This window comes from Nipponia nippon, unplaced genomic scaffold, assembly GCF_047370975.1.
Source record: "Nipponia nippon isolate SJK-2023a ecotype South Korea unplaced genomic scaffold, ASM4737097v1 scaffold_14, whole genome shotgun sequence".
NCBI lineage: Eukaryota > Metazoa > Chordata > Aves > Pelecaniformes > Threskiornithidae > Nipponia > Nipponia nippon.
In genome coordinates this window covers 10,243,331-10,255,469 of record NW_028262330.1, presented here as the reverse complement: position 1 = coordinate 10,255,469, position 12,139 = coordinate 10,243,331, and the positions used below count along the sequence as shown (strand labels likewise).

General features: G+C 41.9%; 1 protein-coding gene across 2 annotated transcripts in view; it reads right to left on the bottom strand.

Moving 5' to 3' along the window:
• The window catches only part of FOXK2 (forkhead box K2), a 48,895-nt gene extending 37,953 nt beyond the window's left edge, over positions 1–10,942 (bottom strand). Inside the window, exon 1 of one of the 2 annotated variants that reach the window (XM_087751264.1) lies at positions 10,096–10,942. In XM_087751264.1, coding sequence (XP_087607390.1) covers positions 10,096–10,451 — 356 coding nt within the window. In that variant the 5' untranslated portion in view covers positions 10,452–10,942. Of the gene's footprint in view, positions 1–9,680 lie in introns of both variants that reach the window. The other variant, XM_087751265.1, reaches the window with a different exon arrangement.
• Positions 10,943–12,139: the final 1,197 nt, after the last annotated feature.

The following is a 12,139-nucleotide window of genomic DNA, read 5'->3' as shown; positions in this document are numbered from 1 at the left end:
CAAGCCTCCCAGCAAACCCTTTCATTTCTCCTCACATAACAACTACAAACCCCACTAATATCCTGTCCATATCCTAAAGCAAAACACATTGGCCTAGGTCCTCATCTTTCCCATGTAGTAACCAAATTCTCCTCTTCCGTTTTTCTTACCTGCACATGACATGATGCTAAAATCATCCTCTTTACTGTTATTCTTACAGGTTTTTTTGCTTGCTTAAATAATCAGCTTGTTCTGGTTCAAATTTGAACTTATCCCCACACAGAATTTTGCATGAGTACATTCACCCTTCTCTTGCCTAAGCCTTACTCTTTTTAATCTTACTTAAGTCCTTGTCTCCCCTCATTGCTACACAGGCCTTCTTCACCTATCTCGAAAGGCCAGAAGACAGCAGTATCACCTAAGCAGGGAAATTCTTTTCTTTGAGAGTCAGCTTCCATCATTTATACCTTCCAACTACTTTCCTTGGGTGTTTATTGCACTGATACTGTAACCAGCAAGTCTGTCTACTACTAAAGAATATAAACTGTGTGTATATGCCTTGTCTACTCAAATTATATTCTGCCTAGAACACACCAAATATGTCCATAGGACAATACAAACTGATAAATCAATTTTTTCATTTATTCTGAGTCTTAAAAAAAAAAAAAAAAAGGACAAGGGAAAAACACACCAAAAAACAGATAACTATGCATTTGTACCTTCATAAATAAATCAGACTTTTACCTTACATGTAGTACAACACTGTATCGTACACTGTGCTAAGACACTATCATTTCAGGTATAAGTTTTTTGAGGAAATTGACGCTTTGGTGGAAGTTAAACTTTTTTTTTCCCAGCTGTGACAGGAAAAAAAAGGAAGAAAAAGGAAAAAAGGAGGAAGAGGGTAGCAAAATTATTTGCTCCCATACTGCAACATGTCAGTAAAAATCAGAATTTAAAAGCAACTTCCAGCAACAAATTAGTTCATCCATATCATCTCTGAACAAAAACCACACATTCATCTTCAGTGATTTAGAAAACCTGAATTTAATTTCAGTACAAGGTGTAAACACTTTTTCCTATTACGTGCTAACCTGACTTCTTATCAACATGAGAACTAAGGAGGCTTATACCTCATATCTAAGACTTACTTGAAGAACAAGAATTTTTGAAGAATCACTATATATCATATGAAAATTATCTTTGAAACTTTACAGTGTACTCCAATATGAAGACAAAGATGATAATGAACAAAAGCATCAAAATCATTTGCATGCCAGAACACTGCTGGCAAGTGTAAATAAACAAATGCCCAACTAGATGTTTGATGCTTTAGAAGCAATTTTAATTAAAAACCAAGCCAAGAACTGACTCCTTGTTAAAACACATAATAAAAGAGTCTCTTGCTATAACCCAATGGGAGATTATTAAAAAAGGACTTGCAGAGGAAGTAAAGGCTGAACAGCTAAGAAGCTTCACCCACTTGTACCTCTTCTAGCCCTAAGCCATGAAATTTCATCCAACCATACCTATACTGCACCTAATGCTGTCTGACTACAGCAACATTTATTTCTTTGTTTAAAGCACCTTTTCCAAGAAGATACCTATTTTTGATCAGCAGAAGATGGTAAAATGGAGATACCATGGTTCTTCTTAGTAAGCTGTTCCAACACTGCTAAAAATACGTGCTTAGTTCAAACCTTGAGAGTTTAGTTTACAGCCTCTGGGTTTTTATACCTGTATGTGATCCACTAGCAAGCCTTCCAGTACTGCAATTGATCCCCATAAAAGTGTATATACACCAGCCCAGCCATCTTGCACCTCTTTTTGATAAGACAAACGTATTGAACTCCTTAAGTCCCTCACTATTTGGGATTTCCTCAAGCCTTCAATTCTTTTTGGCAATCACCCCCTTAAACCCTTGCAGTTTTGCAAAATTCTTTAACACCAATTTTGATTCCAGAACCACGTGAAGTTCCAGCACCTCTCAGTACTCCCTGATGCAGCTCCCCTATTTCCACACAATCATCACATCACTCAGCTTTGACACATCATCTCAGGACAGGAGTCTAATGATTTCTCTATAGTCATGACTTTCAAATGCACTCTACTACTGTTTTCAGAGGAGTTTCCCACCCTGTAGATCTGGCCTGCATAACTTTTGAGATGCCCTTTTTTTTTTTTTAATGGATTGACCAAGTCCATTTTTTGTCCTCTTTATTTGCGAGGCCAATATTTGCCAACATTGATATCATGTGTAAATATTTATCAGCAATTGCATTTACTTCAGATCACCAACAACAGTATCAAGTAGCAATACAAAGTAGTGATCAAGCATTTTTTTCATGATTTAGCACTAAGCTGCACATTATGCTAACCAGCCTGCGTATTCCCAAAATTCTGCTATAGGAAATGCTGGTAAGATCTTTTTCAATCTGGAGTTGGAGTTATATGGAGCATTTTATAGTTAACACACTTCTCCATCGCTGGAGATACTCAGAATTCAAACGGACAAGGTGCTGAGCAGTCCAATCTAATGTTGAAGTCATTTCTGCTTTCAGCAGGAGTTTGGCTGGAGGTCCCTTCCATAATTCTTAATGTACAACCTTAAATTAACACCGAATTAAAATTAATTCCAGTCAACTTTATACGAATTAGGTTACACTTTATAAAGCTATGATAATGACATGTCTCTGGCTTTTTTACTTTACAGCTCTGATGCTACAAATGCTCAATTCCATATGCACCTTTAGCCACATGAGCTGTCTTGCTGAAGTCAACAGGAATGTTTACAGTTTAGAACGGACATAACTGTTTGTCAATCTGCTCATGTTTTCATTTTTGTTTGTCCATGTGCACCAAATAAAAGGTGATGTGTTCATATAAGTACTCATTAAGACATTCTGAAATTCTGAATATTGAAAATTTTACTCTCACAAATACTCAACTGTACAGCATATATGAAGATGATGCTTTGTAAAAGTTTATGATTCGCAGTACTAATGGGAAGGACAGAACAGCACAGAAGCACATGCAGTAGCTGCAGCAGAATCACACAAACAAATGTGAAGAAACAAAGACTCCAATCACATATAGATCTTCTTTAGCCCTATAAAGAATGATGTATTACAGAATTACAAAGACTTGCACTAGCTCTTCAAGTAACCTACTAAAGCCTCAGCACCCTTCAGTGTTACAACAGTAGCGATTAAATCTTAACTGAAGAATATAACATTTATTTTCTGTGCCATCCAATGTGGAATAGCTGCAGAATAAATATGGTTCCTCCCCTCCGACTGCTTTATCTAGGTCAAAAAACTCCTTAAAGGCAGGAAGTCACAGGAAACAAATGTCACTACACATCAACTTTTTATCATGAAAACAAGCAAGACAGCAGATAAAACCACCACCTTCCCAATATTTCAGTATGAAGCGCCATGAAAGACATCAGCTTATCAGTAAACACAAGACTTGTGAAAACTCATTATAGGCTGCAGAAGAGATGGCCTCACACTACCACATGACAAATTCGTAGTTTTCTTTGAAATTATATTTTTTTTTCCAGTGTTTTACATAATTTTATGTAAGGTAATGGGACTTGAGAGGTCTTACAGGCACTGCTGTATTTACTGAAAAATACAGTAAATCAGATGCACAATCATCTTATTTTGAATAGCTTAGACATGATTATGTGAAAAAAAATCTTTTGCTTTGTGCATGAGAATTACACATGCTCAAAAAAAAAAAAAAAAGACACAACAGCAGCAAAATTCCTCCACAGCAGAATTATTCTCTAAAACACATCTACCTTCATGAAGGACTAATATTTACAAGACAATGTCATTTCCTGATTATAAGCAAATTAATCACACATTTATTTTGAAAAGCAAGTGTGAAAGATGAACTTATTTTCTCTATTAACTTCTTTAACTTACACTTATCCAAGTTGTCTCTTCCTACTCAAACACAGTGCATTTCACAACTGAAGATCAGTATTGTATTTTGATTTAATCAATGCAAAGCAAAGAATGATTTAATTTACTTATCTCTTACCTCATTATTGTAACTGAAGGTAAGAATCTCAAAACTCTCTTTCGACTACAGATTCTTAGAACAGACAGTTTTAATACTGACTTTGCACCTTTAAACCAAAATAACACTAATCTTGCTTCTGTCATAGAACTGTAACTTAACAGACAATAAAGAAACCACTAATTTTTAAGATTATTTTCCCAGTTTATAGTATTTCATATAACTATACAAAGAATGTACTTACTCCTATAGCTAACTACAGATGTATGAACATTTGTAAGATCAGTAAAATTGTAGAATTGGGTAAGGAAGTTTCATATACATATCAATCATACCAACAGAAAAAGCAAGGCAAGTGCAAATTAATCCAAATATAAAACTGTTTAAGCTTTACCTGAACTATCTGATTGGTGTATGACAATTTGCAACACCATTTCAGTAACAAAAAAAAAATCACTTTTAAGGTGTGTGCAATTGAGAGGGAAATATGAAAAAAATGAGATGACAGAAACAACTGTAACACAAATTATGACTATAGAAACTTCACGTTCATCTCTCTATTTTCATTTCAAATAATATGCGCTCTGTCTTCTTCCTCCTACGTTCCTTTTCAATCAGATCTGCTTATGTGAGAACACTACTGCTACTGAGCTTGACATTTGCAAATCCTACTTCAAAGTAGCCAAAAAAACACCTATAAACATAGCCCAGTTAACCTGACTAGTCATTATGGCACGGGACACAATGTCTGCTAAAGAAAGTAAATAAAAGTTTCTGGAATCTGATTCATAAGCCACAGCCAAGTCCAATGTTTCTTGGTTTTACACTTAGAGATAATTTGTAAGTAATTCACAGTTTTAATACAACCAGTATGGAACTCCAAAATACTCCTCTGAACACAAATCAATTATAAGGGCTCAAAAACATTTCAGCCAGCTGTCTTCCTTACGAGCAACTGTATCTATCAGAAGTGTTGTCAATAACGGGAAAAAGCAGGTGCCAATCCGGCCTGAGGCAATTAATCTATACTTACAAATATACCTCTTGAAAAAAGTGTTTTGTTTGATTTCTTTAAGTATCTAACACTTATATTCATAGAGAAATATCTTTAAAACATAAACCATAAGCCAAAAATAAGCAAAGAACATTCTTCCTAAGCTATCAAGTAACACTACCTCAGGAGATGTTATGATCCGTTCACCTCAACTGTTAAGCCAAACCTGAGCTGTTTCCGGTGAGCAATTTTCATTGAGCACGCGTGCAGCCGCAGCTCTAACTCATACAGCAATCACATCTTTGCATATAATTTAAGTAACTGCAATAAGATGATAGAAAAAAGTGCACTGATACATTAGAGGTTCTCTGCAATCTGTTCCGCTATTTGCTGCTCAGGTAATGCTGAGCACAATAAACTCTTCCAAGGAATTTACTTCGTTAATAGGTATACTTGATCCTTGTTCAGAATCTACGGCCTTTCATCGGCAGGAAAGCTTCTACTACTTAAAAGGCAGTAATAACCCCACTTTGTAGATCCAGACCACAAGACCAAACTAAAAATATTGATTCAGCCCTCTGTATGCTAGTAGGGAAAGCACGAGAACACAAACAAATAGATTTTTTAGTTTGAAGCCACACAGGCTTGACTTAGGATTAGTTAGTAGATGTTAAGCTAAAGTGAAACATACTCGACGTGGTTTACTGTAAGAGCTCCCATATTTAGGAATATAAAGAAGTCTATAAAATGAATGACAGAATGGGAGAATTATTTACTGTCTCTTATCATAAAAGAGCTAACTTAAGTTGTATCAAATGAAATTACCAGGTGTCAAGTTCAAAAAACTCAGCAAAAAGAGGTATTTTTCCCAACATGGGCTCCAATCACGTTGCGGAACTCACTGCCCAAGGATGTTGTGGATACAAGAGTTTTACAGGGATTTAAAAAAAAAAAAATCAATTATTTAAAAAAAAAGAAAGATAAAAAATGCAAACAGTAAATGGTTTTAACACAAAAAGAAATCAACTCTGACTTTGGGATCCAAAAGAAAAAACAAGGGAAACACAACCATTTGCCTTTATCCGTTTATATGCTCTATGCTCCTCCCTAGGCATCTGCTACTGACTACCCTTGGAGGCAGATAATGGACTAGATGTATCTTTGCTCTGACTTAGAAATGCTGTTATGTTAATGGTATCTTGTTTATGATTCACAAATCTATACTTCCACAAAACCAAAACCAAAAGTAATTACTAAAATACAAAATACATAGTTTTGTCAAAGTGAACAAGACATTATCTTGGAACAGTGAAGCCCAAGATGTCAGGATCTTCGTGAAGCCGAATGCTAATATACAAAGCACATCCAAGAGGCCCAAAAATAAAAACAAAACAAAAAAAACTTCTTCAGAGCTAAGCTGTACCCAGAAGCCAGTCTGCTTTTTCCAGCTGTATCAGTTACATCTGTCTGGAATCCTGCCTCTCCAAAAGCTGTATAGAAGAGCTCTGTCAACAACTGCTGCTGCGCCCAGCACAAAAGGTATTTCTCAAGCCAAGTACCTCAAAAGTCAAATATTAATGTTACTATTTACCTAGCAATATATCCCAGCAATGCTTTCACTGAAGTCAGGGGAAATCTGACAAGCGTCAGATGAAACCAATTAAAAACCATGAACTTTATGAACTGGGGAGTGGTAGTCCATGCATCTTAAGGGTAGTTGTAAAAGACTAATTGAACTGCTTTGATTTGTGTGTATTTAACAGGAGACTCTAAAACCTCTTTCATCCCATGCCTCTGTGTATTATGACACTGACAGCTACTTACTGGACATGAACAAAAAAATTGCTGTTTTCCCCCCAGCCCCCATTTTATTCATCTAATGAGATGACAGCTGGCTTGTATATACACAAGTAAGTACGTGGGTCTGTCAAGAATTGCAAAAACAAAACCACACTTCCCACTGCTATTACCTCCTGCTTGAGAACTTAAACATTTGAATTGTGAGCGAAGCTTCCAGGGAAGCATTAAAAATAGCGACCAGAACAGTTATCTTAATGCACAGTAGTTCCGTGTTTCATGGCCTTTATATCTGTAGAAAGAAAGATGCCTTTATTATAGGTAAAAGTATACTTGAACATTAATAATTTAATTTCCCCAGATGTTAAAAATGTGTGTTTTGCAGGAGACTACAAAGTTGTATTTCTGTTTTTCCCTTCCAAAAACAGGAAGTTCAATAACACTATTAATGCAATCATATTTAAACCCTGTGCTGAAATAAAAAAAAAGGCCAAGGACACTGGAACTACATACAATTATCAGTGACAATTAAATAAGGCATTTCAAGTCTGTAACAATATTGTACTTGGAGTCATCTGTAAGTCACTATTAATTAGACAAAACAGAGATGGACCCTCCATTCTTGGTTTCCAAGATCACTTAAAAACAAACACAAGGAACAGGCCACCCTGATTTTTTTTAAACTTCACCTACCATTAAAATTTCAAATTATTGTGTAGCATAGGCAAAGCATATTACTGGCAACACAGTAGGATTAAACAACAACAACAAAAATAGATCTAGTGATTACTTGAGCTGGAGGTTAGCAATCATCAGTCTTGAACTCACACCAAAACTACTTTCTTTCAACTGCTTCAACTGTTAATTAATGTTTACATTATACTGAAGTAACTAAGTTTGATTCTTAAAATCCAGGAGATCACCTTCAGTGTGACCAGTTAAATCCGCAATGAAACTCAAGAACACGGCTACAAACAGTATTAGTCATCAGTAATTCACAGTAATGACTTGCTATAAGCAGATAACGTCTGCTTTGAATTTGCCTGAAGACTCCCGTGTTTAAAAAAAAAAAAAAAGCTTTGCAAATAATGAAACTACTATTTCCCTATACAACTGCAGCAAGCCTTTCCTTTTATAAACAGATTTTTTTTTAAAAGCAATAAAGCAGCATTTGATTTTAATCACCAATCTAACTATGACCCTGTAGATTCTGCCTGCCCTTCAAGATAAAACTCATCCCTATGCCTGTTGACTAAAGAAATCCTAGTTCACCCAGTGTACACACTGCTCCATTGTTTCTAGCCAGGACTGAAGGTATGCCACCTTTTATTTACAAGATTTGATGGAAGATCACACCTACATTTTGTAACAAGGAGACAACTACTTCAACCAGCTTACAGATCTTGAAACTGAAGGCTACTAGTGTGCAGTCTAAGAAATGGTGTAATCACTGAATACAGTCAGTTTCAAGGAAATGCTAGTTTCTGTAACACCACCCACATGCACTCCTGAAGAAATTTTAACTGCACAGAAGTTTTCATCATTGTTCAATAAAAAAGTGACACACAAAAAAATCCTTCAGAATTTTCCTTCCCCTTAAAAAGTGACAATGATAGAAAGAACTAAAATAAATCACAAGTCAATAATCACATGGACAGCATGAAGAAGCAGTACTCTTTTTTTTCCTGAGGTCTTAAGCATTTAACAGAATGCTACTGACTAAATTACTTGCACTCATTCTAGACTGTTTGCAATCAACATATGTAATGCACAATGACTTGCTTGCAATTAGTGTATTATACCAAACTCTGTTTACAAAGAAAAAAGTATTTGATCTATATTTCATAAATGTGTTAGATTAAAATATAGATTAACCACATGCCAAATGATTATTAATATTAAAAAGCAGAAAGCAAAAATAGAAGTTACAGTTAAAGGTCAAACAAGTCATCCAACTGTATTCACGATTATACAACTCTACGCATACTGGCACTGTTAAACCCTTTCAGAATGAGCATTTCCTAGAAAGCAGAAAGGTAAGACAATTTGATTTTCGCAGAGGAACCAAGTGGGGAAACTAACATTGAGACATCAAAGCAGAAAATATACACCACCACCGTCCTAAACAGTTTAAAAACTTACAAGGCATTAAGACTGTGTCACTAATGGCATGTGTTTTATAAAGGTAAAATACTTGTAACCTTTTAGGTATTTCTTAGTCAAGCAGCTACAATTATACTAAACCAAAACACTTTCACTTTTCCTACATGAAAGTCATCAAAACATAGATTACTTATTTACAGCTCAATGTATCCTTAAACGTAGTAGGTAGGCCTCGCATACTCCCCTAGAAAATTATTTTGCAAAGACAGTTAATGTTTGGTAATGGTAAAGGAATGTATTACCATTTAAAAGCTCTTAATACATTTGTTGTCGCGTGAGGAAACACATTTTAAAACACTAAGACTAGCAGAAGTATTTCATGTGGATGATTCAGTTTACCCATAAAAATAAGCGCTACAACTGGGCAAAAAGGCAGCAACTACCACAAAATCAGAAGGCAATCACACACACAAAACAACCCCCTACATTCTGCAAAAGCACCAAGGGTGTTACAAGATTTATTCGGCACTGATCTGAAATGCAGAAATCCCAGATATGTGGATAACCACTTGACTGGTTTCCTTTGAAGCACGTAAACAATACTCAAGGGTGTATCCAATTCTATTTGCTTATTACAATACCTCCAAGCACTGCTGCAGACGGATTTGCTCCCAAACTCACAACAGATACTGCTACGTGCAAGACACAGCACGGGAGGAGGGTCACTATTTGTCAACCACCAGCCCCGGCGCTGCCGGGGTCTCACGCTTCCCACCTGTGCCACCGGCTGCCGGAGGGACTGGAGTGGGAGGTGGATGTGCCGGCGGGGCCCGGGCCACCGGAGGAAGGACACATCCGAGGGCAGCAGGCGGAGGCGCCGGTGCCCGGGTGGTGCCGGGCGGCGGGGAGAAGGGCTGGCGGGGAAGCAGGCCTAGGGCACCGCTCGCGTGTGTCGCCAGGACGGGGCCGGTTCCCCGCCTGTCACGCACCATGTGCCAGCCAAACGGCAACGGCGACGGGGACAACCGGCGCGGTTGAGCAGCGGCACCACCCCCGCCGCGGCAGCCGGCCCTCCCGGGGAGGACGGGGCAGCCGGGCGCGGCGAGGCGCCGGCGGGTGGGCCCGGGCCCGGCCCGGCGGGCCCCGGTGTGACGGGGGAGGACGGCAGGCCTGGCCCCCGCTTTACTCACACTCGGGGCAACTGCAGCGGCGGCGCCCCCCGCCTCTGGAACACGCCGTCCACGAAGACGCCGTTCTTGCCGAGGCAGCGCAGGTAGAAGTCCCCTCCGCCGCCGCCGGTGGCAGCTGCGGGGTCCCCCTGAGGCGGAGGCGGCGGCCCGTCCGCGCCGACCGGTGGCGGCGGCGGGGGAGCAGCGGTGAAGATCTCCAGGTGGCGCCGGGAGATGAAGCTGGAGTGGCCCATGCTCACGTCCACCGAGCCCTGCGACGAGTTGCGGCCGATGGTCACCGAGCGCTTCTTCATGAGGTACTCGAACTCCCGGCCCTCCAGCCGCGCCACGGCCGCCGCCGCCGCCGCCGCCGCCATCTTAGCGAGCGAGGGAGCGGGCCGCCCTCCGCTGCGCCCCTCCGCCCGCACCGGCCCCGCAGCCGCAGCCGCCGCCAGACACAGGCAGGGAAGGGGACGCCGCTCAACCCAACCTGACGCAGTCCGCCGCTGGCTGATGGACGGCGGCGCCGGGCCAATGCGCGGCCCGCACGCCCATGGGGCTATGGCGGCGCGGCCAATGGCGAGCGGCGCCGAGGCCAGCGCCGCGCAGCACGTTCGAGTGTCGGGGCCCGAGAGCACGGGAAAGGCCCGGAAAACGCGGAGCAGATCCGGGCGCGGGGGAGCGGAGCGACCCTTGTCCCCCCCGGCGGCGGCAGCGGCGCCGGCAGCGGCGCCGGCAGCAGGGCTGCGCCGAGCCCCGGGCCCTGCCGCGGCGCTGGCGGCCGAGGGAGCGGCGGGGCAGCCCCTCCCCGGCCGGCCGGGAGGGGAGGCAGGGCCGGGCGGCGCGGAGCGCGCTGGCTCAGCCCGGCGGGGCCGGCCTGCCTGCCATCTTCCTCCCGCAGCCCCTTCCCTTCCCCAGGGCCGGGGCGGCGGCGGGGCCCGGGGCCCCGGGCCCCTGGCACCTGCGGGCGGCCGGGCTGCCGCCGCCCGCTCCTGGCGGCCCCCCGGCGGGGCAGCGCCCGCGCTGGGCCCCTGAGCGAGGCCGCCGGCCCCTCCCGCAGCCCACGTCGGTGTTTTTCCCCCGGCGGACAGCCACCGCACATGCCCCCCGCCGGCAACGCTGGCAGCCACGGCGGGAAGCGTGGGGGCAGAGGGGGCATAATCAAGAATAAAATAAATACAAGTACCCCAACATTGCTCGGGGGTGGGCTACCACGTGGAAAGTAGTTTCTAACTCCTCAAACTTCGCCTCAAAAGAACACAGGAAAAATAAGCGGTTTGATACATCGTACGCATCCGTCGGCCTTTTGAGGGTTAGGTGAAAACTAGAGGGAACTCCCCGTCTTGGACAACTGGTAACATCCACGCAAAACAAGCACAGGGCTTTAAATTTAAAAGTTTCAGGTAAGTCAGCCTGTGTATTTGTGTACACACCTCACTCGGCTTAGTCCTAGTTTTCTGATAGGAACTAGGGCACCAAAAAGTGAGCGAGCAATCTGACACGGCACACCAGAATTAGACATCCAATTGCCGCAGCAGCCTGTCGCTCCTCCCCGAGGGCCACGGTACAGGGGAGAGAAAATGTCACCCACAACAGCACGGGGAAAACTGAGCGAGAACCCACATCGGTGCTGCTGACTTACAAATATCACAGGCTACCAAAAAGACAACATTAATTGTACTCAGCTTGTCAAATGTAGCATCTGCACTGGGAACGATTTACCTGATGGAAACCTCCTGGAGACGCTTGCGTGCTCCTCTCTAACTGTCACAGGGACCAGGCGCTCGGGCAGAACTGGGAAGTAAACAATTAAGAAACGCTTTTGGCTATAAACTGTGAAGAGGGTGCTGAAACGTATTTATGTCAATATACAAATAAAAACACTGCAAACACTCGATTGTAACAGCCCGGATACCCTTACAATATTTTCAAGCAGTTTTTGTTTAGAAAGGTTTTTTTGTTGTTTGTTTGGGCTTTTTTACACCACTGAAGTTCACTGTTGTTTATTAATTCAGAAGACTATTTAAATAATTTCTTCAGTGGTACACACATGCTCTGCAGGAAT